The sequence below is a fragment of the Callorhinchus milii genome, unplaced genomic scaffold (assembly GCF_018977255.1).
Source record: "Callorhinchus milii isolate IMCB2004 unplaced genomic scaffold, IMCB_Cmil_1.0 Scaffold12, whole genome shotgun sequence".
NCBI lineage: Eukaryota > Metazoa > Chordata > Chondrichthyes > Chimaeriformes > Callorhinchidae > Callorhinchus > Callorhinchus milii.
In genome coordinates this window covers 16557967-16582892 of record NW_024704753.1, presented here as the reverse complement: position 1 = coordinate 16582892, position 24926 = coordinate 16557967, and the positions used below count along the sequence as shown (strand labels likewise).

Below are 24926 nucleotides of genomic sequence, written 5' to 3'. Positions count from 1 at the left end.
TTACCAGAAATATTTGGGAAGCATCGACGAGATAGCATTTGTGCTTCCCGTCGATGACAATCGACAGCGTCTGTGATTTTGTAGTGTTTAATGTTAACCCTATATGTTCCAAGTTTTTCAAAAATGATTTAGCAGCCTCTGCAGCCCTGATGGTATGGATGCAAACAACAGGACGTGGCCAAAATGTTATGGAACCCTCTTGTAATTATTGAGGAGATAGTTATTATTCTGAATTGACCAGATTCAGCAGGGGAAGAAACCTTAGGGTAGTACGATTTACCCTGAAGGGCAACGGTAAGTATGAGTAAATTAACCAGAGGTTGAACATTTGATTCAGGTATTGGCAAGGCAGATCTCCCCCTCCCTGACTGGAAGCATAAGCTCCCAGACAACTGGGCTTGGGGACATCGGCCTGCCATCAGGGGTTAATCGTTTTTTCAAATAAATCAGCCCAGTAATGCTTGGTGTTTGTTGTTAGGGCCGAAGATGATTCTTGAACTTCCCATTTTCACCGCTGGTTGATGATAGTTATCATCAGTCAGAGATGTACATGAAGATTTTGAAGCCCTTCTCTCGTTTCCCCTGTTGAAGGCCATGCATAGATTAGCAAGCTTCATGAAGGCAGTAACTTTTAGAGGTAGCATTTCCTCTGTCATCCAATATGGAGACTTCCAATTATCCCCTTGTGCATAAAACTTTTTGTAAAGTAATTGAAACAAATACAAGACCAACAGCAAAATGTCACAAAATGGTACTTGATTGTTTCACACATTCAAAACAGGATCACAATATTATCAGTATCTGAGTCCATTAATTTTTCCACTTTTAGCTATCTTTGTGCAGAATTGCTTGGGATATACTTAAGACTTCCAATAATTAAGCTATTGTTTTAAGATTATGTCGATAGAGAAATAAAGGATTACTGTAGATTTCAGTTTATATGTGTTTAGGCATTTCCTCAAAATTCTACCTTGCCTCTTGGAAACGAGCTGAATTTACAAAGGCATTTGTGAACAGATGAAGAACGTTTTTGATACTTTAAATGTGTTTGCTGTGGTCTCATTTATTTCACATGCCTACAGTAGTATCCTGTTACAAGACACCCGCCCACAGAACCCACCCACCATCGTTAGATCACTTGTAAGGTGGATGCTGATTTCCCACCCGCTAAAAAATGGCCAACTTCTGGGTCATTACCATCACTTCCTCCACGATGCTCTATGTGCAGGAAGCGATGTCAGTGGCAGCCTAATGACCCCCAAAAGTTGGGGGTTCTTTTTTAGCGGAGAAAGCTGTATTTCTATTTCCATGGCCCATATCCCTCAATATCCTTTTCTGCACAAATGCAGTGTGCTGACCTGACCAGGTGCACTACTACCACCTTATAATGGTTCTTTTGTAGTTTGATGGAACGCGAAAGAATAAAGGTATCTCGATTAAAAACAAAATAAATCCCAAATATTTGCAGTTGTCTCACAGCGCCAGATCTCACGATCAAAGCTCAGATCTTGCCCGGATCCTCTTTCAGCGTCACTGTCCTGTTAAACACCAACTAAATAGAGAAGAAACAAAAGTTAAATAGCAGACAAGGTTGAATTTCTCACACATACACAACTGCAATTTAAGCAAGTTACAGGGACATGGACTCTGAATCACATCTACAAGCCGAAGTTAACGCCACAGTCACAGCAGGTACTATCACACTGGGATACAGTGTAGAGGCAGAAGACTGGCACTTTGGAGTAGTGACACTAGAAGGTGCATTTACATGGGAATTATTGCAAGATTTCACTATGTTGCAGAGAACTAATTCAAACTTGTACAGAATTTCCTTGAAGTCAGAGGTAGGGTGAGGGTAGGGTCACTCATTCCAACTGAAGTGCAGGATCCAGTTTGTTCCTCCCCACTCCCCTCTCCATTTTCACATCTGACAGGGGCATTCAGAAAATTGAACAGATCCTAATAGGAACAGGAGTACTCCATTCAGCCCCTTGAGCCTGTTCCGCTATTCTACAAGATCATGGCTGATCCGTATCTCCAATTACCCGCCTTTTGCCCGATAGCCCTTGATACCTTAACCTATCAAAAATCTATCCACTTCCCAACTAGATCAGCAACAAGCATGAATGAACAGATTTATTAACAAGCCCTGCATTAAAATCACATTAAATGGAAAGTGATTCTGATCAGTTTGTTGCCATCAGTAACATGCATTATCTGACTTACTATGTGGGAGTTGGATTACATATATACCTGAAGTTGGGGTCTCTTTTCCCCCCACCCCGCAAAAAAAAAAAAGGCCAATTGGAATCTTAAGGCTCCAATTGTAACTTTCCATCGCAGTGTTTACTGGAAGAGAAATTAATATCACGGACATCAAGCCAGTAGGTATTCGAATCATTGTTCGAGATAAAAATCACACCCACCTTTGCGCCTGTGCTGTCTGGATCCACAGAGAAGTACCCAATCCTCTCAAACTGGAACTTATCAAATGGCTTAGCATCTTTGATAGATACATCCACCAGAGCATCCTCAATTATTTTCATGGAATTCTAAGTTGAGACAATAACAGTAAATTATTTGTCAGAGAGACAGACGTGCCTCTTTCAGAATGCTCACCAACTGGGTTAAGACTGTCAGAACTCATTTTGCACAGGACCCTCACTGCCAACAGACTTACACCTTCCATTTGAGGCACTCTTTCAATGCAATGTATTATAAAGATTTATGTCTATAAGTCGCAGAATTCCATTGAAGACCAACGCATCAACTTTTTTTAAAAAGCGAATTTTAAGAACGCTCTCTCAAAATGCACTTATAACTGTAACTGGTCATAAAATTACATTTTAAATCAAGTAAGACTTAAGCCTGGGAACAAAGGACAAAACTTTCCTCTCTCTATAGATAACTCCTGACTGCTGAGTGTTCCCAGTGACTTCTGGTTTTATTTCAAGAGTTAAGACTGACCCTGATCCAGTCATCTCCTTGGCCCATTCAGCCATTGTTTGAGCTGAAGAGTGGAATCCAAGGCAAGAGGAGGGAATACAAGTGGAAATCCAGCTTTTACCCTGAAGTTAAATGTACTCACAGGGTTAATGTCTGTCAAGAAGCCACCTGGCACCTCACTGGGGTCCTCGGGAGTTTTGTGCAGGAAGCTGTACAAATATAAACATGTTAAAAGTCAGCATCTTAATTTGGGCAATATCAAAACATGAACAGAAAAAAAGTAGTACTCAACTATTAAAAAAGTACAAATAATAATAATCCTTGCACTTGATATAGCACCTTATCACCTTATCGAGACATCTCAAAGCGCTTCACAGAATATACTGTAAAGTGAATTGACTATATATTCTGCGAAGTACAAAGTGATACAAAGCATGGAACATTTGCTTTTATTTCACTCTCAGCTTTTCGCTTAGTCACCAAATCTTCTCCAAAGCTGGAGTTATATTCCGAAAGTATTTAAACATGCACCATAAATGGGCTGTTCTTGCGAGGTAGAACATTTTATCTGCTCTCACCTAAAAGCTGAGATTGCAGGAATTGGGGCGGGTGTGGGGGAGAAAAAGAATAAAAGGGAGAGAGAAAAAGCAGGAAAGCTGTACTCAACATCCAGGATTTAGCAACTGCAACCAAAAAAAGAGAGTATTGGAAGCAAGCTGATGGCTTTAACTGAACTATTTATAAATTAATTGGTGTAAGGTAAGTGTGAAATCAAATTGTCACTGAGGAAATGCAAATGTGATAACATTGTCTGGAATCCTCCTCCAAAACAATTTACATTTTGTGAGTTGACGTTTGAAAGTTACAGTGCGAGGAAAACCAGTGCTGGCTTCGTAACTGCCTTTAGTCCCAGTAATCAGACTAGAACCAGGTTACCCTCTTAACATTATGACCCCTCACCTCTCCCAAGTGCCCATATTAACTTTGCAAACAACTCACAGTCGCTCATAGAGCCTTAGCTCACAGGACGCGGGATTGGACACCCAGTGGATAAAGGCCTTCGGTTTTTCTCCTGCTTCTGATTTTTGACACGTGACCTCCAGCTCCACCAGCTTGCCATTCTTGTTCTGTGGATGTAAAGTAATATCAGCGCATTCAAAGGGAGAGGCAGAAAAAAACATTTTCTTTCAATATAATCAGGGTAGCCAGGAAACCCAAGATGTTATCCAAGTGCGGCAACCCTCAAACTGTGAGCTTCGAGAGATTCCCGTGGGATTGACCGAAAAGCAGTCAGGACCTGCCGCACCGTGGCCAGCCAATCACAACCGTGATGAAATACTTGCGTCAGTCTGTCAACACTCTCTCTCTCTTCTCCAGAAGCTTCCAACTTAACGCCTACTCAAGAAAACACATTCGGTTGACAATCGTTCACTCAAACCAATCTGATGAAGACCGACACTTACCCGAATGAGGTTGTGGACAGAGATGACGTAGCCAGCGTGCCTCAGTCCCACCGGCTGCTCGGGAGTGAGCCTCTTGTAGCCCTTCTCCATCACCTGCACACAAACACTGGGAGATGAATAGTGTTCACGTCACTGGGAATGGATGGCACAGTGCGGAATGTGCATCCGGGGCCCCATCGCCACTGCCATTGGTGGCCGCACTTTCAACCACTACACCCCAAAACTCTGGAACACTCTTCCTCTAACCCTCTGCTTGCCCCTTCCTTCCCCATCTTCAGTTTGCACCTGAAGATCTTCCTCTTCACCCATGCCTACAGTCACCTCTCCCTTGCCCTCGGCTTGGCGTTGTGCTCCACCACTGCCAACTACTCTGGGACGCTATCCTGTGGGAGGGCTGCTGTATAAATACAAGTTGCTGTTGTTGCCTGTGGGCTTTACCCTCCAACCGGGTAACATACAGAAACACTGAGAGGAATCCACGCTCTTCAAATTGTCTTCGCTTCCTCACAATAACCCTTTCGAAGAAACGCCCTGTTCGAAGTATTTATTTCTCCCTTCTCTACCCCGTCACGCCACATTCCTTAAACCTACAAGAAAACAAAGTCTAAAGCTAACCATGTTAATAATAATGGAGTGGGATCATACCTCTCGGAAATCAGACTGCTCGATGTAGATCGTGGTGGACATCAGCACTTTGTGAGATCCTTTACTTTCATCTGCTGGGAAGTTTGGAACGGTTACCTCTACAGGCTGCAAAAAATATAGCCCCATTACTGGAGAGATAGAATGAGGACACACCCTACATATTTGGTATGCACCACTCAACTTCAGCAAGTACAACACACACACACACACACAAAATGAGCTGCAGTAATAAGTGGGCAACCTCGCAGAAGCAGAGTGTCTAATTTCAGAGAAGAGGGGAAAAGAATAAGGACTGGTGAAAGGTGTGAAGAGCTCTGGCACTGTCAGAACTTGCAAGTGAAAACTACCTCATGGGAAGAGTTGGAAGGAGAATTTCTTGGGCAACGTGTCGATTTTGTCTCCGTACCTTTCTTCTCCTAAAAAGTATCGACTCGTGCAGGTTCTGGACTCAAATATCGTATCAGCCATTTTTCATACGAGAGCCTGGACAGTATTATCAACTATGTACCTACGGAGAGTTTCATTGATGAACCTAATCAGGCCCACACATGCACTTCAAGCAGGAATCATTGGATAGGGACTGTTGATGGTAGCACTGACTGCTCATTAATACTAGGATGAAATCTGGGAATTCTAGCCAGTGTATAAAAAAGTACAGCAGCAAATTAGCAAGAGAAAGATGCTGTTTACAGCAGTGAAACACCAATATTGGGGAGCAGTGAATATATTTCCAATACAGTGAAAACACTGGCACTGGTTTACTGGAACTACATGGTTGATCAAACCAGATAGCCTACTTAGAACATGGTTTCCATGGCTACATCCATACTGATCATCTGAGTGCTGCAGGCTGGGTGAAACTAACACAGTGCGAATGCTTCAGGGGCATATTTCATGATTATAATCTATGGTTATGCGTCAAGATGTGGGGTTCACATTTGTACAAACTATTCACGTCAGCGTCGGAGAGATTCACATCAACAGGAACGGAACATGAACAATGCCAGTGCCATCACTGAGAGCGCTGACTGTATAGAAATGATTAGACACTGCCACACAATAAGGCAACATCGACATTACCTCGTCAAACGGGAAGTTTGTAATTGTAACCTTCAACGGCTCCGTAACAGCCATGATTCTGGGTGCCACGTCATTCAGAACATCCCGGACGCACGCCTCTAGCAAATGGGGTTCCATTGTGGTCTGGGCCACTGTAACGCCCACCTGTGAGCATTGAGAAACACCCACAATCAGCCCACAGATCAGTGAGTAACAATTTATTTCATCAGTACAGTGAGCTGAACAGAGCTGGAAATATTACCATTCATTGTACACGGCTGCATCATTCAGTACAAGAACCGTACGACTGGGAGTTTGGTGAAGTCCTAACTGTTGTGTTGGAACACAAATGAGGCAGAGCGACTGTTTATCTAACTTTGATCTTTCAGTTGAACCCCCAAAGTCAATTAATGTATGAAACCCTGCTGCCCATATTGGACCCATCTGCCAGTATTCACTGACTTATGGGCGAGGAGGGGGACCCATGTTCCATGGTGCAGCTTGGTTTCCTGGAAAATTGGCCAAGAAGTGTCACATAACTGACCAACGGTCCTTGTATAAATTATACCATCTTCACATCCATAGCTGGTGCTAAATATGTAAATTACAGCAATTTAGAGTATATCCAAACCTCTCTCCCCCTCCCCCCAATAATTTGTCTCAGTTTCTCCTAAAAGTGTTTTGGTTTGTACCTGGTTACCGTTTCACAGGTATCGTTTGCACTCCGGTGCTTCCTGTGGTACATTTTAACAAACAAGAAACAACCTTCACCTTTGCACAGAAGTTGTTGATGGCCTCTGGAGGAAAGCCTCTTCTGCGGAGAGCAGTCAATGTAAACAAGCGTGGATCATCCCAATCCCTGGAGAGTGAGGAGGAGGAGGAAAGTAAAAAATAAGATTCTGGAGGCCAGCAAAACAAAATATTTTAGGACTGCACAAAGAACCGAAAATGCCAGAAAATTGCGATTGGAAATCTCGACTACAGCTGAATTATCGACAATTAAAAGATTCAGTGACTGCTGCTGTCAAGCAGAACAGTTCCATCGTCTATATGTACGGATACATTTGCTTATAACTGGCGTTTCGCCCACAAAATACACAGTCAATTCACTTTACAGTATATTCTGTGAAGTGCTTCAGGACTTCTCGAAGACCTGAATATGCGCTATAAATATCAAATTATTATTAATCCTTGCATTTGCATTATTTGTTTTGCATCATTAACAGCTCTTTAACCCATCATCCCCTGCCCTCCACCCCATTTTCTCCTTTGTCTTTCTTGCCCTGCCCTCCCCTCTCTGTTAGTCCTTAAAATCTCTCCCTCCCAACATCCCCCAGTTCTGATGAAGGTTCATGGACTCAAAATGTTGACCCACTTTCCATTCTCCATAGATGCTGCCTGACTTGCTGAGCGTTCCCAGCGATCTGTTTTTGTTTCAGATTTCCAGCGTCTGGAAGTGTTTTGCTTTTTTTTTAAATTATTGAATATAAGTTACTTTTTAAAGATTATATTTCACTTTAGGTCACTCCCATTATACGCCATATTACATCCTAGTGGAGATGGTGAGCAAATGATTCCATAAAATGTCTAAATCCTGTCAGAAAAGAGAATGAGGTAAATGCATAAGGCACCTACCTGACGGCACCCATCTCAACCAGTTTGATGATTTTCCTCTTCGATACCACAGTGTAATGGAGGTTCAAGCGACCATATTCCCACTGCACGGGGCAGTACACGTCCAGAGCATTACACAGCCAGTAGTAAGAGGAGCGTCTGCACAGAATAAAGTTACCGTTTAAAGGATCAGACCAGTTAAAAGTTCACACCGATGATTAAATTCCCAGGAACCATTTCCTGGCATTAATTTAATTTCTGTGTAAAAACACGAAGTAATTATTTTACTCCCACACTTCATACTGCGATAGTACAATTGGATATGAAACTTGGCAGCCAGGGGAAATATCAAAGAGTTATTGGCGGCTGTGGAACTGTTCCCTGGCACTGCTCAGTGTCTTAACACACTGAGAAAACTGGCAATAGTATCAGCGAGATACTGCAATATCATGGGTTGATTAACTAAAAGCACTTGGTCAAGGCTGAGATGCAAACGTGGAGTCCTGTAGCTCAGTGGTTAGAGCACTCGCTTTGCAAGCGAGAGACCTGAGTTCAATTCCCGGCAGAGGGCGAAACCTTGGGCAAGTTTCCTTACACCACACGCCTGATAATAATCCCTTCAAAACAAAAAACAATAATAAATTGGTCATTTTCAATCTACGACTGTTTGTGGGACATTGCTGTGCGCAATTGGCTGCCGCGTTCACCCACAAATATACAGTCAATTCACTTTACAGTGTGTTCTGTGAAGAGCTTTGGGACGTCCTCCCGACGTGAAAAGCGCTCTATCAAATGCAAGGATTATTATTATTATTATAAACCCACGACCATACCTTCACAAAGGAAGTGTACTACTTAAGTGCAGTAATGACCACTTGATTTTTGATTTCTTATGTCTGAAATCATTCCTTGTGGACAGTTAGTTACCTCCACCAGAGAGCAGGTAAGTGAGTGAGAAGCCACGGACAGCCTGTGCCAATAGTCACCATAATCTACCACAGTAGGGAGTGTGAACTCTGAAAAAGGAGATTAACCAGTTCTGCTACAACTTGCAAAGTGGTATAAAATATAGTCATATAAACTTTACAGTTTATTCTATAAAGCGCTTTGAGATGTCTCAAAGACGTGATAAGGTGCTATATCAAATGCAAGGATTATTGCTACTATTATTGGAAACCTACGAGGAGAAATGGGAGACATCAACATAGCAATTAAATATTCACTTTCTGATAGAATTCAATGTCATTTGGGAAGAAACGTCCCAAGAGCTTTGGACAACAATGGCTCACCTCGCCTGGAATTCTTTGGTGCACAGGGAGTGTGTGATGTTTTCGATGGAGTCACATAAACAATGGGTGTAGTCATATGTTGGGTATATACACCTGAAAAATGTCAAGCCGGTATAACGACAAACTTCAGAGAAGTAACACTTCGGAGAAAGAACAACAGTCTACGGTTTTGAATATGAAATAAATGATAACGCATTGGTTCCTTTGATGGAGAAAAGTTATAAATATTTATCTAACCCTGCTTTGCCACTGAAGGCGACCTGTACGAATTTTCACTGCAAACACTCAAGGCAGACACAACTGAGTGAGCTACAGATAATCAAGCACCCTCTTTGAATGAATAAGCCTTTTGTAGTTTAAGAGAACGAGATCTAGAGTGCCAGTGGGAAACAAATCAATCTAAAAGGCACAGGTTTGTTTGGTCAGGCAATTGAATGCAGAATTCAGTGTTTAACGTCTTTTATACTAGGCACAGAAATCCAAGCAATAATGCTATCTGGGAAAGTGTTCCATGGATATCAGGAGAAACAAGTGAAGTTTGTTACTATGCGCAGACTTTTTGAATTGATCGACTAAAAGTTCAATCTAACCACATTAGTAAAATACTGTCCTCAGATGACTTCTGATGACATTTACAGTTTAATTTTTTCTGGTAAATTACCATTTATAATAATAATAATAACCATTTATCACCAGTCCTGTGGTGGGGTGTGTATTTGATTCTGTACGCCACTGGATCCATCTTCCCATCCTCCATAATTAACTTCATACGAAGTGTCATCTCTCCTTCGGCAAACTTCCCTTTCCGCATTCCCTGAGACACAAAAAGAATTCCTCTCAGCCCTGTGCCAGTTTCGCCAAACCGCAATAATACAAAATAATAATAATAATAATCCTTGCTTTTGGAATAACGCCATATCATGTCTTCGAGACGGCTCAAAGCGCAAAATAAACTGTAAAGTGAATTGACTGTATATTTTCTGGGCGAAACACAAGAGCCAACTGCGCACAGCAGCGTCCCACAAACAGCTGTGGATCGAGTGACCACATTTTTTTTGAGGGATTATTACAACAACAAGATTGCATTTATAGAGCGCCTTTCGGGAGGACAGTTGGGTCAGGACCCGAGCATGGGGGAAATGGTCAGGGTGAGGGAAGGAAAGGGAGGGAGCGAGGAAGGGGTAGAGAGTCAAGAGGGGAGCTGAAGGCATGGCTGAAGAGAAGCGATCCCCCAGAAAAGCGATCCACCAATCGACTAACAACCGGGTTCCTACTTACTGCTAGGTAAACAGGGGCGTATAGAGTAAGGAAAGTTGCCCAAGGTTTCGCCATGACCGGGAATCAAACCCAGGTGCTCTCACTTTGCGAGGCGAGTGCTCTAACCACTAAACTACAGAACTCCACATTGATGTCATTCCAAACATCTTTGGTCATTTCTAACAGAACACTGGCACTTAGTAGCTAGCAGAGGTCTTCAAAGGACTGCCATTTCTCACGTCACACAAATGTTACCTCAAATAAAAGCAGAGATTCCTCGATCGGTCGATTCCTCCATGGGGACGGGGGTGGGTTGTGTCCTTTGATCTCATCTACTTTTTGGTGGCACACGTACGCGTGACCTCTGAGGGAGTCAAAAAAAGGTTTGCATAACAGAGAGGATATTGTAAATGCTGCAGTACAAAGTTATACAGAACAAATCGCTCACAACATTAGACCTGTGGTGAAAATACCCATTTTCAAGACAGCATTTCAACAGTAAAGTAACAATAAATGTTTGCCTCTGATATCTGGTGCAGCAGTGAAGCAGTATAATGTAGTGTCACTGCTGCAGTGTCAATCCCAGGTATCAAACTCAAATGACAGAAACCGCAATGGCTAATTCAGCCCTGCTACTCACAGCCCCAAAGCACCCAGTTTTATTAATCTGCGGCTGGAGTTTTAACTGCACACACCTTCTGGTCAGTTCCATTGCCCACTTGTACAGCTGTTGAAAATTGTCAGATGCATGGGTCACTGCATACGGTGAATAACCTTTGAATAATAAAATGATTTGGTTAACCGGAGAGGATGGAGGTCATCACCTCACACCTACGTTGACAAATCTAACACTGTCCATTTGATCTAAAGTGCTGACTGTTTTGCATGTTAATCCCTACAGTTTTAATATTTCCAATCAGAAAAGCTTATCTTCCAAAAAAAAGTTAACTCCACTTTCCCTTTATCAGATCATATGGGTGGTATTATCCTGGAGCACAGCAGGTTATAGCAACTGTAACAGACCCAGATTAGCTTGAAGAAAATGCTACAACAGCATTGAAGGGAACCAGTCCGCTTAGATGAGCCAGGGGTTCAGTCAATCAATCAGGGGTTTTACTCATGATGATCATCAAGCTTTCCCTACTGGAGGTGGGTGGATATGGGAGGTGACCACAGGATCATGCTCATCTATACCATCCTTCGTGCTTGGAATATCCTGCTGATATTCACTGTCTAACGCACAATGTATTACTTCTTGAATAATGTATCATGTGAAGAATCACCCCAGAAGAAGAGAGTCAGACTTTCAAGGGAAGGGGTAGGGAGATCTCACCAGTGCCAAACAATAATAAAATATCTGCGCACCCAATAAAATTAATGAATTACTGTAAAATATGAAGCACTTAGTGGACAGCTTCCCTGTAAGTCTTTTTATCGTATGTACCAGGCCTATAAATATTGTAGGTCCGTCACAAAACTCACCCAACCACTCGACCATTTCCTTGATGCCTCGGAAGTACTTCTCTTCTTCTTTCTCTGGGTTTGTATCATCGTAGCGAAGGAAGCAGATGCCATTGTTTGCCTGAGATTAAAAGAGTTTTGCTTTTAAAAATATGTCCAGTAGTCCACAGCTTTTTGACTGTTTCAGACAGTTAACTTTGATGGGCTGAATGCAGTCTATATCAACTGCTGCTCCCTCCACTCAGCAGGCTCTGGTCTGCTACACTTGTCAGATGCAGACCAAGAGCTCAGTCCTACTCCCAAGGACCAGTAAATCTTACTCTCCCCCTGACTTCATTCAAGTTTCGCCCACAAATTATAGTCAATTCACTTTACAGTATATTCTGTGAAGCGCTTTGAGATGTCTTGAAGACGTGATAAGGAGAGTTATATAAAGTGCAAGGATTATTCTTATTACCTTGGCAAAGCCAAAATTGAAATTGATGGCCTTTGCATGACCGATGTGGAGAATCCCATTGGGCTCTGGGGGAAAACGAGATCGCACCTGAGGAAGAGAGAAAAAAAAGCTTTCAGAAAGCCACCATTAAGCACTGCGACAGAGCACTTTGTTTATATGAAGCGCAATAAATGTCTTTAACGACCCATTAAAGAACTGTAAGTTCAATCTAGACATATTTTAGCAGCTTGTCAAAAAAAGCAAAACAACAGGAAGTGAAACACTTACAAAAAGTCAATCGCAATTGATTTTTATTCTTTTTAACCAGTGGGTAAAGCCACTGCCTGTTACTGAACTGGGCCATACAGATGAGAAGGCTGTGGGATCTAATCCTGGTCTGTGCCAAATTGGCTAATTTCAACAGGATCAGCAGTTGGTCGCTGCAATTAACCTGAGCCGCAGTATCTTGTGGGTCAAAGACCAACAGAAGCTTAAGTCCCCAATTGAAGTGAAGTCCCCACTTGAGGAGATCTGGACACAGTCTGACTTGGTAATAAAACAGTCATCACAGAATGAATACGGTACAGATCCACTGGCTGAGTTTCTACGCAAACTGTGCTCCGAGTAGTCACGTCTTCCTTTAGGTGTGTGTGCGCATAGAAACTGTTTCCCTGCAAAGCTGTGTCGGCTGGTGTGATCCTGATCGGTGAAGATTGTGCAAGTTATACAATATCCCGCTGTCAAAGTATGACACCGAGGGTAGTTAAGAGCAGACCACCAACTATAAGAGGTGGTGATGTGAGGGAGGGGATAAGAAACAGGGACAGAAGACGGGGACGAAATAGAGAAACCAACACACCTGTCCTGCAGTCATTTCCAGATGCATCTTTAGAAGGCTCATTGTATTTTGAGTGACGACATAACCTTCCGTCTTGAAATTTTCACCTTTTTTAAAAAAATACACCCAACATTAATTTACCTCATTCTGCTGTAATAGGCCCAGTTGGTAGCACTCCAAGCCAGAAGGTTGTGGGTTTAGCTCACAGAATAGGCTAGCATTGTTACATTATTTTATAAGAACACAGGTTAAGTCAGTCAGAAATTATCTTGTTTTTATTTAGATGAGTCAGAAATGATAAATGGCTAGAGAGGTGAGTGGACTTCACCTACGGATTCAAATCCCACCCAGACTGACTGTCTCAGAATATGTACGAAGTGAAGGGTCATTGACAGTTAGTGAGTTCACAGGCCTTTGAAACTGTTTTCTGTGGGCAAACCTGCAAATAAGGAAATTGGAAGCATCTTTTCTTTCTCGGGCAGAGAGCCAGCCAGCCAAGCCTTTCATCAGCTTAACAGGCCATGGTGCAGACATACCTTTGTACTCTGCAGACCACTTTTGTCGGATCGTCTCAAACATTTCAAACGTAAAATTGGTAAGCTAATAATACAAGGCAAGAAGGGCTGCCAGTCTGTCAGGTATTGAAAAGGTCGTCTTGATGTCTAATTCTTGGGGATTGAAACGAAAAGTCTAATTTCTCTCAAATTCAGGCGCTCATGATTTGTGCCAGCCTAATAACGAGTCTTTCCACATCAGTGACTGCAGAAATATCTCTGATATTGCCACAGAGAAAAGAAGCTGTCACCTTATCTGAAGGCACACACATAGCAGCCTGTCAAGGTTCTAAAGGCATATACCGCTGTGATTCCGTTGGATTTAACAATTCCATTGTAACTTAGCCCGACTGTGGAAGGTAATTCTTACCAGGTTTATGGAATTTCAAAGCTTCACCTCTTAACTGCTCCATCAGGGAGGCAGATTCCAGGTTCACCTCACCTGCGGGTTGGGAGGGGTGAAGGAGTGGTGGGGGTGGGGGGAGAAGGAAGAAAAGAAACCCTTTTATATTCAAAGTAACCTAACAAATGTCATCATAGTAAATCTCCAATGCCCTGGATTTAGAGTTCTCTAAATCACAAGTGCTAGTACAGTTTATTGTACGATTTGTTCTTTATGTCAGCCTGGCTCAGTTGAGAGCAGCCTCGCCTCGCACTCGGAAGTTTGTGGGTTCAAGTCACACGTTGGAACTTTAAGCTCACATAGTCTAGGCGGACGCTGCAATGCAGTGCTGTGCGAGTGTTGCGTTGCCAGAGGGGCCATGCTTCGGATGAGACTTCAACTGATGTCCTGTCTGCCTATTCATATGGACGTTAAAGATCCCATGGCATTACTCAAAAAGAGAAGGAAAATTCTCCTGATGTCCTGGCCAACAATCCCCTAGATAAAAATTGGTTGTTCAATGAATCAACATTTCTGGGATACTTCTGTGCAGAAATGTTTGTCTACAAAGTACGCAGTCACTACGCTTTAGAAGAAATCCTGTGAAGCTCTTTGAGATGACCTCCTGACATGAAAGGTGATATATCAAATGTGAGGATTATTTTTTAATTTCTCTTTGAGATGTGCCCAGTTCAGCAGCTAAGGTTTCTTAAAATCAAGGAATTGCTTTTGTATGTCAATGTGGTCACTAGGGGGCACATCGGATCTGTATCTCACTATTGAGAGCTGTATTTTTAATGTCGGAAAACATCAGTGTCTGGCACACATCACTTAAACACGAGCCAAAAATGTGCATTCCAGGCACGATCCATGATAGGTCACCTTGCTGCAAACCACAGAGTTTTAGACATTTAACAACCGTTGTCACGGTGTACGGAAAAGAATGCCAACTAATGGCAGTCTGATCTAATAAACATCTCTTATGAAGCACAAGTGATCGGATGATTCACCACTGACAGTTGTGAGTGGTTTATGGTACGCCTGAGAGCAGAGTGATTCATCAGACCGTACAGTGAGCCAGCACACGCAGCATTTAAATCCTTACAGCAACTCTGAGTCAAGCTAAGTTTTTTTGTTAATCGTGCATATTCATACATTTCAGCATTGTGAGGGGCCCACTTTTGTTGGAAGTAAACCAGAAGCATGGCTCTATGATTGAGGCACTTTGGGGTCTCAATATCTCTGAACTAAGAAGCTGAAAATCAACCAAGGTTCCAACTCATGACTACCATCCAAAGATCACTAATAATAATCCTATGACAATTTTGCATTTGATGTAATATTTTTCACGTCAGGAGGACACCTCAAAGTGCTTCATAGGACTTTCTTTCGAGTGATTGTTTTTGTAGGCAATAGGACAGCCAACACAGTCGTGTCTTACAAATAGCTGTCAAGGGAATTTCCAATTTTATCTCCTCCAAAGCATTCTTCTACAGAATATAAATCCAGTGAAGAGCTTTGAAAAAGTCTCCGTCACTGGACATCCCAAGAAACTGGACAGCTAAGCGTTTGCTCCTGAGCTGGCTGTTGAAATCAACAGGGTTGGAAGGTAGGGGGAGTGGGGGTAGGAATGTGATCAAAGGTGCAGTTAAAGAGGAAGGTCTTGAGAGGGGATTAAAGAGATTAAAGCAGTTTTTCTGAAATTTAATTTAGTTAAAGCTTTGATAAAATGGACTGTTTCAAACAAGCTATGTAAGGTTTTGTCTGAAATTTATTTTGCTTATCACCCACAAAATATACAGTCAATTCCATGAATATATTCCGTGTGCCTTGAGCTGTCTGGAAGACGTGATAAGGCAGTATATCAAATGCAAGGATTATTATTATCACAATTATAACCCATATTGATGAAAGTGACCAAGAATAAACATATTTCTTAAATGGCAGCATTTTTTACAGTAGACACACAGTCGCTCAGGTTTGCAAATGGAAGCAGATTAAAAAAAAAATCGCTGAATAAAAAAAAACTGTGAAGGGTTGAAATAAAGCTCTTTTAACTAATTCGAACAGTACATTCCTAGAAATGAACAGTACTTCTACTAATATCCCATTTGGGAATAACCCACAATATAATGAACCCACATGTTTTGGACATCATTAACTGTGCAATTCAGAAGTAAGAAATTGGAGATTATTTGATGTTTTAGGGTCAGGAATTCCACAGAGACGTCAACAAGACGTGGATGAAAACCGAGGTGTCTGCCACTCCTACGTTGACAGAGTTCTGATAGAAACTGGCCCAGCTCAAACCGCTTGAGGTTCAACTTGCAAACAAAAACCTCACTTGTTTCATCTCTAGACAGCTCACCTCAGGAGACTCAAAATGGGAATGGCATACCAGATGGTCAAACAGGCCACCCAGAAGAGCAGTAATTAATCTTTAGATGACAGGGAGAATATTTTTATGTGAAAATATGACAGTTGAGGTTGTTTCGTAAACCCAAGCTCAGGTTTTGCAAAGCATAGAAATTTGCAGCACAGAAGAATTTGTGCTGTCTGGCTCTTTGAAAGAGCGATCATGCCATCGTGTCTGTCTGGCTCTTTGATAAAGCAATCCATTCAGTCCCATTTACCTCGGCTGTAACAAACCTCCAATTACATCAATTTACCTTTCGTCTGGCTAAAGCTAATTACTGTTGGCAATGGAGCAGAGATTCAATAAGATGCAATAATACCACTGATAATACTTTTCAATACAATCTGCAGTCATGAAGTTTGATGCATGTCTGGGAACTGAATGAACAGAGATATGCAGGTCTCTAGAAACGACTGCAATTTAATAAATCACTTTCTAATTGAAGATTTTGTTTATTTTTAACCTTTTATGGGAAAAGTAACTACAGGTGGAGCAGGTAACTAGACAGAAAAACAATCCTTAGCCACAGAGACATCTCATTTCAGATTTGCTTTTAACCTATTAACTTATATCAATCTATTTATCTGATTTCTAAATACAGCTGTTCATCGTCACATATTCCCTGGGAAAATATTGGAATGCTCCTGATGGCTCAGTAAATAAATGCCTGGTGTAGCATTGAACAACATAGGCCAAAAACTAAATCCCAAATTGAATCCCTGGTAGGTCCTGAGATAGCCAGGTTAGTGGTAGGGCATAGCAATCTTGTGCTGAAGGCAATTGGGCACTTGAAACCAGGTTTGAATACTATCTCTTCCTCCCCCACACATTCCCATATCACGGTGAAACAGTTTACCAATACTCTCATGAGAAATAGTCACTTGGGTAAGGTCCAAATGAGTTGCAGTCGCCCAAGGAACCATACCCCAGCACAACAACTCAACGCCTTCAGAATTAATACTGCACCTTAGTTAACCCACCAGGAGATGCGCACATATAGTGTTTCCATACAGGGAAGGATGTTTCTCGGGAGTGGAGTGTGGCTTTTGCTTAGCATTGCCCCAACAACAAAGCCTTGCTAATATGCCATAATGATTTTCAATACTTCAACTGGTCTTGTAATCATGCAACACCACCCAATACTGGACCAGATTAAAATTAAAGCACAAGAAGGGAGCTTATGAGACACATACTAAAAGGAAAGCCACTGTTTGTACTTGAGTTTACACAGTAGCTGTAGGCAGCCAGCTGGAACTCGATAGCGTCTTCCTGTCACCACTCTAACCGCAACACACTATCTCCCAGTCCTCAACCGCCGCAGCAACACTGAGCAGTCTTGTTAAGACACAACCTCAAGAACTGAAAAAATAAACCAAGGCAGTTCTCCAGGGTGTGGATAATTTTGCCCTCTACACAGTATGATGTCGAGTGTTAACACCAGGTCTCCGCAGAGAGATCCAAGCATGGTTTTCTAAGTTGAGTCAGATTTTTATTCCAATTTCTGGGCTGGGGTGGAAAGTGTTAAACTCTTCCCAGCCTAGAGTGAGACCAGGATATTACTCAAACTAGTCGGTAGTTATACAAAGTCTTTGTCTAAATAAAACGCATTTCTCTATTCAAAGAAACAGAAAACATTTGAAACATACAAGCACACTTTGCTTTTCCAATGTATATAATAATCCTTGCAGCTGATGTAGCGACTTATCACGTATTCGAGATGCCTCAAAGCGCTTCACAGAATATACTGTATATTTTGTGGGTGAAATGCAGCAGCCAATTATCTCAATATCTCAATTAAGCTACAGAACTACAGCTCAGGTGGCTATTTTGAATCACTGACACAAAAGGAAAACACTGTAAGCCATTGCGCATTCCTTCAACAACTACTCCCGGAACTGCGTTAAAAATGCTGAACGACAAAACAGTTGATTCTGAGAGGAAATGCACCATGATCTTTAAAGTGCAATAAAGGCAAAGGAAATTGGGGTCAGAAACCTTGTGAAGGATGTATGTGCAAAGCATTGGGTTGACAAGTGTCAGAGGTGTCTTTAGCTGGTAAATGTTCACCCTCCTACCGGCAAAATAAGCAGGCAACTTTCACCACTGGAGAAACCTACCTATGGGATGTGCGCTCTGCAAGCACGAGATAGAGAATTTCTGTAACAACTTGCCACTCACCATCCACCGCAGAACCTTTCTTTTCTTCATTCATCTCTTTTGGTACCTTTTGCTTCCCGGCCTGAGGAGTGAACCACAAACCCAAAACGTTCACGACAGATGCAGAATCTCAGCTAAAATAAACATCGTTCTCGGCTGATACAGGGCACCACATCACCAAATAGCAACCCTGCTGCAGCGATGTGTCCGGGTCAACCATTTCATTGTGAAAAAGTACAAACAAGTGTTTCTCCGCTAGGGGAGGTGGGTGCATGATGAAACCCATGCTGGTCTCCTTCATCTTTTAGCAGCAGCCTCTCGTTAGCATTGGGCAGCCGACAAACAGATGGGCCTCCAATCCTTGCTCCCTCCCCTGCCTCCTTCAAGACATGTCTCAAGACCTTCCTCTTCGACCACACCTTCTGCCACCCTCCTACCTCTACCCGCTCTCACTCCTCATCACTCTTAACGTGAAAAGTGCTAATATCAAATGCAAGGATTACTATTATTATATTATTATTATCCCAACCCCCAGCTCGGGTCCAAATCCCCGACTGTCCAGCGCCTTGGGACGTGCTCCCGACACGAACGGTGCTATACAAATGTAATTTGTTGTTGTTGGTTCCAGTGAGAAAAACACTGAAGAGTTTTAAACATACATAAGGATCTTCTCAAATCAAGTATTCTCCTCAAACAACTTTTCACATCAGATTTAGTTACATAACACAGCATTTCTAATCAGTAGCAAGTTTTAAAAAAAGATTGCACTGTCGAGACCGAGGGTATAAACTGAATTAGTGCAATATAAATTGAAATCATCAGAGCGTGAGAACTATTTGTCACTCATTTTGAGTTCGGAGACTGAGAACAGCACAAACATTGCGTGTGAAATAGGATAAATTGCAACTGCAACATCTGTTACACTGTAAAATGAGGATCATATGTGAATCATATTGCCATTAACTTCTTAATAAAATTAGTAAAGAAGATTAGTGACAGACTCTAGCAAATTGCATAATGATATCTTACACAGGATAGGCTTTGGAGTGTAACAAAACAGATGTAATGCAATGTTCCACCGCAGCTTAAACATCTTCCCTTTCCCACTCCCATTGTTTTTCTCACCTCTTCGGAAGGCAGTGATCTGCATTGGGTCACTGCTACTCAAAAGCACAAGTATATTGCTCAAGTGGCTGTGCTCAAGTGGGAGTTTCCCCGAGTGATCACTCAACTATGGAGGGCATCAGAGGCAAGTTTTTCAGCTGGAAATTTACAGCACAGTAAGAGGCCATTCGGCCAACCGAGTCTGCACCTCTCAGAGCAAGTTCTGGAATACTTACTGAAGTTTCTGAATACTTCCGTGCAAAATTTTAAATAATTTCCCACCTCTTTTCTCTCCCTCCCCCACCACCAAGCATAAAGTTGGAGACAAAACCATCTTATGAATTTAGAGAAGAGGGATAACTGCAGTGCAGTACATTTACAATCATAACTGTCTGCTTGTTGAGATCCTGAAGCAGATTAGCCACAAAATAGGTTACAAAGCATTACATCAGAACTCAGCAACTGAGCCAAGTTCAACTCAGGACTGTCTTTCTTCCGGTTATCTGCGCATATCGTCTACACTCAAGTAAAAAATACGGAGCTGGAACTACAGTGATCGATGCAGAGTTTGACAAGGAAACCATTTTTCAATTCTGAAGCAGAATTAAGGAAGTTTAATAGCCAAACAGATATCAATTATGGAAATTATATTACACCCACACAAAATTAGGTCTTATAAATTCCTTCTAATTTAATCAGGAGTTTGGTCTGACCGCTACAGTGCTGAATACTTTTTAATATTTGATGCATAAATGATTTTTGTATCCTGTTTCAGATACAGTATTTAGTTTCATTGACTCAATTTGTTTTAATAAGTAACAATCTATGTTAAGTTCTTGCCATCACCCCTCTGTGATTCCAGCCAGTATTGGAGTGTCACCTTCAGAGAACAAATATCAGTGTTTTCCTTCTCTTCGAAAGAAGCGACACTTTCCTCCATAAAGTTCTCAACTTAACAGCCCTGACATAAGGCGCCAAAACTTGCACTTACAACTGGTACTTTATGAGTGTGAAGCTAGGTAATAGAGCAAATGAAGATACCTTAGGTTTCTTTTCTAGGTCAGCTTCAGTCTTGGGCCCCAGTAAATTCAGAACCTGCAAAATAAAGGTTCAAAAATGATTAAATTGAATCCAAAGCCATTTAAACCATTACCGAACAGCAGTAGTGGGTCAAGAAATTTCTTTTCACATTAGTATCAAAGCAATATCTCACAGCAAAGGTGTAATTTGCCGAGTTATTGTCAGTTACAGATAAAAAGTGCAGGATACCTATAAACAGATGTTAGAAGTGGGTAGATTTGTGAAAGATGCAGTCTAATACAGAAGCATTTGAAGTGGTGGTGAATTCCGGGAGAAAGAACAGGATGTGGAAATATAATAAAAATGATCCTTGCATTCGATGTAACGCCTTATCACGTCTTTGAGACATCACAAAGCGCTTCACAGAATACACTGTAACATGTAGGATTCTCAATGGAGTGAGGAACAGAGGGATCTTGGGGTGCAAACACATAAATTTGTTAAAAGTAGGATTGCAGTAGGATCTGTTAAGGGGCATACCACCAGAGGAGATCGCATGATATTCTACTGAACCAGAACCAACACTCTTACTTCACTTACCTGCAGGTCCATCTCATTCTTGATAATTTTACCATCTGCCCATTTCAATGCAGTCCTCACTTCACCTGGCAACAAAAATAGTTTGCTACGTATTAGAAAATTGACCAACAATCACTATTTTATACCCAAATGGTTTATTTTTTCTCTCAAACATGTTGTCTCCTCTTCGCCCGTGGTACAAAGCTACATTTTATTAAAAAAAACTCACCCATAAGCAGCCCCGTGTTAAATCGGTATCGCTCCGTAACTATCTGGTTCTTATGTTTGTTAATGGTTGCTTCGACCTGGAAAAATAAATAAGACCTTCTTTAAGTCTTACTCTGTGAAACCTTGGCCACTCCCTCTCGGAATCCTTCCCCCTTTCCTTTTCAGCTTTCAAATCCCACCTGAAGACCTAACTCTTTGACTATTTTTTGGGCACCTTCCTTCCCACCCACACAGTCTGGAAACCCAACGTCAAACACATGTCTGAAGATTATTTAAAACCAGGCTGTCACCACCCTTTAAGACAAAAGACATACATCATATTACATTGCAGACCCTCACTTCCTCCTTGAATCTTATATCCGTACTCGTGGCTTTCGTCAGCATCAAAACAGATTCTGTACACATTGTAGAAATTTCCCAATTAACTGAGTTACAGTCTAAGATGCACTGGGAGGTTACAAAAGGGAGAAGGCAAAAGCTTTAAGAAGCACCGTGTAATAGTTTTAATTAGGTAGATTGCATAATTTTTTTTTAACAAAGAAAAGCAAACGTTATTAGTGACACATCTGTGAGGTACAATATATTCTATAAATCTGCTTGCCCACCAGACAGTGTCAGCCCAGAACCACCATGAATGGAATGTTAAGGATAACCCAGAGCTCCCTCCACACATGCTCTGAATTACGAAGAATCTCCCTTGTTTATCAAAAAGTACCAAGGTATTAATCCAAATTTTAAATTTGTTTTTGTGGCTTCAGATATTCTCCACTATTCCTCAGTGGAGGGAACCTGCTCTGAACTGTCTGAAGATGAAGTTCGTAAAACCTCCTGGTCAATCTACCCTCCACCTCCCACTGACAAACTCAATAAGTAGGAAAAGCTCAGTCGCAAACCTTTGTCCTCACATATGCTCAGAGCAAAGGGTAACACCATTGTGCCACACCATCCTGTATAGCTGAGTTAAGCAGCCAAGTTTTGTAACAGTTGATCTATCTTCTGTTGAGTACCCTCTTCTGTCGAATGCCCCTCTTGCACATACACTTACCGCCTCTTCAATCTGTTCCGGCGTCACTACAATTCCAATACCACATTCTTTCTCAAAATTGGTAGCGTCAATTGGATCCACCGGATGGCTTTTAATGTAGTCCAGGGAAGCTGACGGGAGGAAGAGTTGAAACTTTATTTTTCTTCATTTTGTTTTAAAGTTAGCTTTATATTGAGATGATTATTAACTAATAAATAAATGATTTCCTGCTACCAGACCCATCACACTGTCCTAATGATATGGGTTGGCTCTACAGGCAAATCCAGCCATATGATTTGACTTATATAATATCCTGATGCTGAACAACAAAATACTTTTTAACACCCAGTGATCATCCTTACCACTTAGCTGCAGGTCTGTAATCATTTTCTTGTTTGCAACGTAACCAACTAGGAAACCCAGGCGTCTCTGGTCCTTGAGCCGTGTTGCCACATTGTACAGGAGAGTGCCCGTCACCTTGTCAATGTTCGGACCTAAAATTCTTTGTGCCTGTTTCATTTGGGGAGAGAAAGAGAGAGGACCATGAGCTGGGCGAAGAGTCAAGATGCAAGATCCTTCCCACTTTGGCTGTGTTCAGGTAAACAGATGCAGGTATAGAAGCAATGCACCCATACATAACAACAATTTGATATATCACGTCTTCGAGATGTCTCAAAGCACATCACAGAATATACCTTAAAGTGAATTGACTGTATATTTTGTGGGCGAACTGCGGCAGCCAATTGTGTATAGTAGTATCCCTTAACAGTCGTGGATTGAGTGACCAAATTATTATGATTATTTTTAAGGAAAAGCAATCCACCAATCGACTAACAACCAGGTTCCTACTTACTGATGGTAAACAGAGATGTGTGGAGCAAGGAAATTTGTCCAGCATTTCGCAAGTTTCACAAGGAATCAAACCCAGGTCCTCTCGCTTGCGAGGCGAGTGCTCTAACCACTGAGCTACAGGACTCCACATATATGTATGCTCACCCTTTGATCCAACAGCAAAAACTTCCATTGCCAATGTATAATTTTTTCTAATGGATATAAGCTCTTACTAAATAGGTTATGGTTCATATTTTGTAAGTTTTGACCTTCCTCCAGTTTGGCTTCGATCTTGGAAACTGGTGGGATAGGGCTCGATGGGGAATGGCCTACTCCTATATTCCTTAGTTGAAGGTAGAGGAAGAAATAACAAAAAAATGGATGTGACCTGTTTCAAAATTATACAGATAAAAATGTATTGGGCTACAAGTTAAAACTTAGAAGGTATAACTTGGCACTAATAATAATCCTTACATTTGATATAGCACCTTATTACCTCGTCGCGATATCTCAAAGTGCTTCACAGGATATACTGTAAAGTGGTTTGATTGTGTATTTTGTGGGTGATAGCCCTGCAGCGAGTGACCCAATTTTATTTGGGGATTTGTTGGCCGGAACACCGGACGAGAGACACGGCCCTTCTCTTTTCGAATAGCGCCGCGGGAGCTGTAACGTCCACCCGAACGGGCCGACAGAGCCTCGGCTTAACACCTCATCCCGAAGGACGGCGTCTCTCGACCACGCAGCAGCCCCGGCGCCGCGTTGGGAGTGTGACTCCAAGCCCCCGAACCCGGGTGGGGGGGAGGAGGCTTGAACCCACAACCTTTCTGACCGGCCGACCTGAGCTGACGCTGACGAGTGCATCAGTTGCGGGTTTAGCTCAGCGACGGGCGCCCAGTCATGACACGTTTGCCTCCCTTCACAACGCCACTCGCCTGGCAGCGTGTCCGCGAAGGCGCGATGAGGCGCTGTGTCAAACGCAAGGATCATTACTATCAATTATTAGCATTATTATTATTATTATTATTATCATCATCCATTCAACCTCTGGGAAACACGGGCGGCTTCGCGGACTGGAGCAGGGCCGGCGTCGCCACCCGCGGCCCCGACGGTCACCCCGGCCACGTTCAGCGGGAGACGACCGCTGAACCCCAACACCCGGGGAACAACAACAACAACAACAACAACGACGACGACGACGACTGCTTGCTTGAAAACAGCGCCTTGTCACGTGGTTGAGGCGTCTCAAAGCGCTTCACGGGAAATATGCGGCCAAGTGTAGTGACTGTGTGTGTGTGTGTGCGTGTGAGCGGGTGTGGTGGTGGGGTTTGAAGACGGGTTCTCACAAGGCCCAGAACCTTGAGGCTGCACAGCCCAGACCCGGAGGGCCTCGGCCCCCTCGGGGGCTGCAGGTCAGGCCCAGGCCCAGGCCCGGGCCGAGGGCCCACGGGTCCGCCCCCGCGCCAGTACCTGCTCAATGGCCAGTTTGAGAAGGTCGCTCAGCGCCTCGTTCTTCAGCGTCTCCTTGGCCTTCTGGTCGCTCAGGCCGATCCCGCAGAACAGCGACAGGGTCCCCCCCGCCGCCGCCGCCGCCATGTTTTCCCTCACCGCCACACACCCGGC

General features: G+C 42.6%; 1 protein-coding gene across 1 annotated transcript; it reads right to left on the bottom strand.

Annotated features, from left to right (window-relative positions):
* Positions 1 to 1043: 1043 nt before the first annotated feature.
* On the bottom strand, positions 1044 to 24926 carry qars1 (glutaminyl-tRNA synthetase 1). Its single transcript, XM_007890405.2, has 24 exons — positions 24774 to 24926; positions 22835 to 22982; positions 22494 to 22603; positions 21450 to 21525; positions 21242 to 21306; positions 20663 to 20716; positions 18539 to 18599; positions 13933 to 14004; positions 13030 to 13115; positions 12192 to 12278; positions 11756 to 11855; positions 10969 to 11047; positions 10529 to 10637; positions 9700 to 9830; positions 9017 to 9109; positions 7749 to 7886; positions 6885 to 6972; positions 6135 to 6278; positions 5055 to 5159; positions 4410 to 4502; positions 3946 to 4073; positions 3089 to 3155; positions 2427 to 2552; positions 1044 to 1552 (listed from the first exon to the last, which is right to left on the bottom strand). The coding sequence occupies exons 1-24, from the start codon at positions 24897 to 24899 to the stop codon at positions 1502 to 1504; spliced, it is 2337 nt and encodes a 778-aa protein (XP_007888596.2). The 5' UTR covers positions 24900 to 24926; the 3' UTR covers positions 1044 to 1501.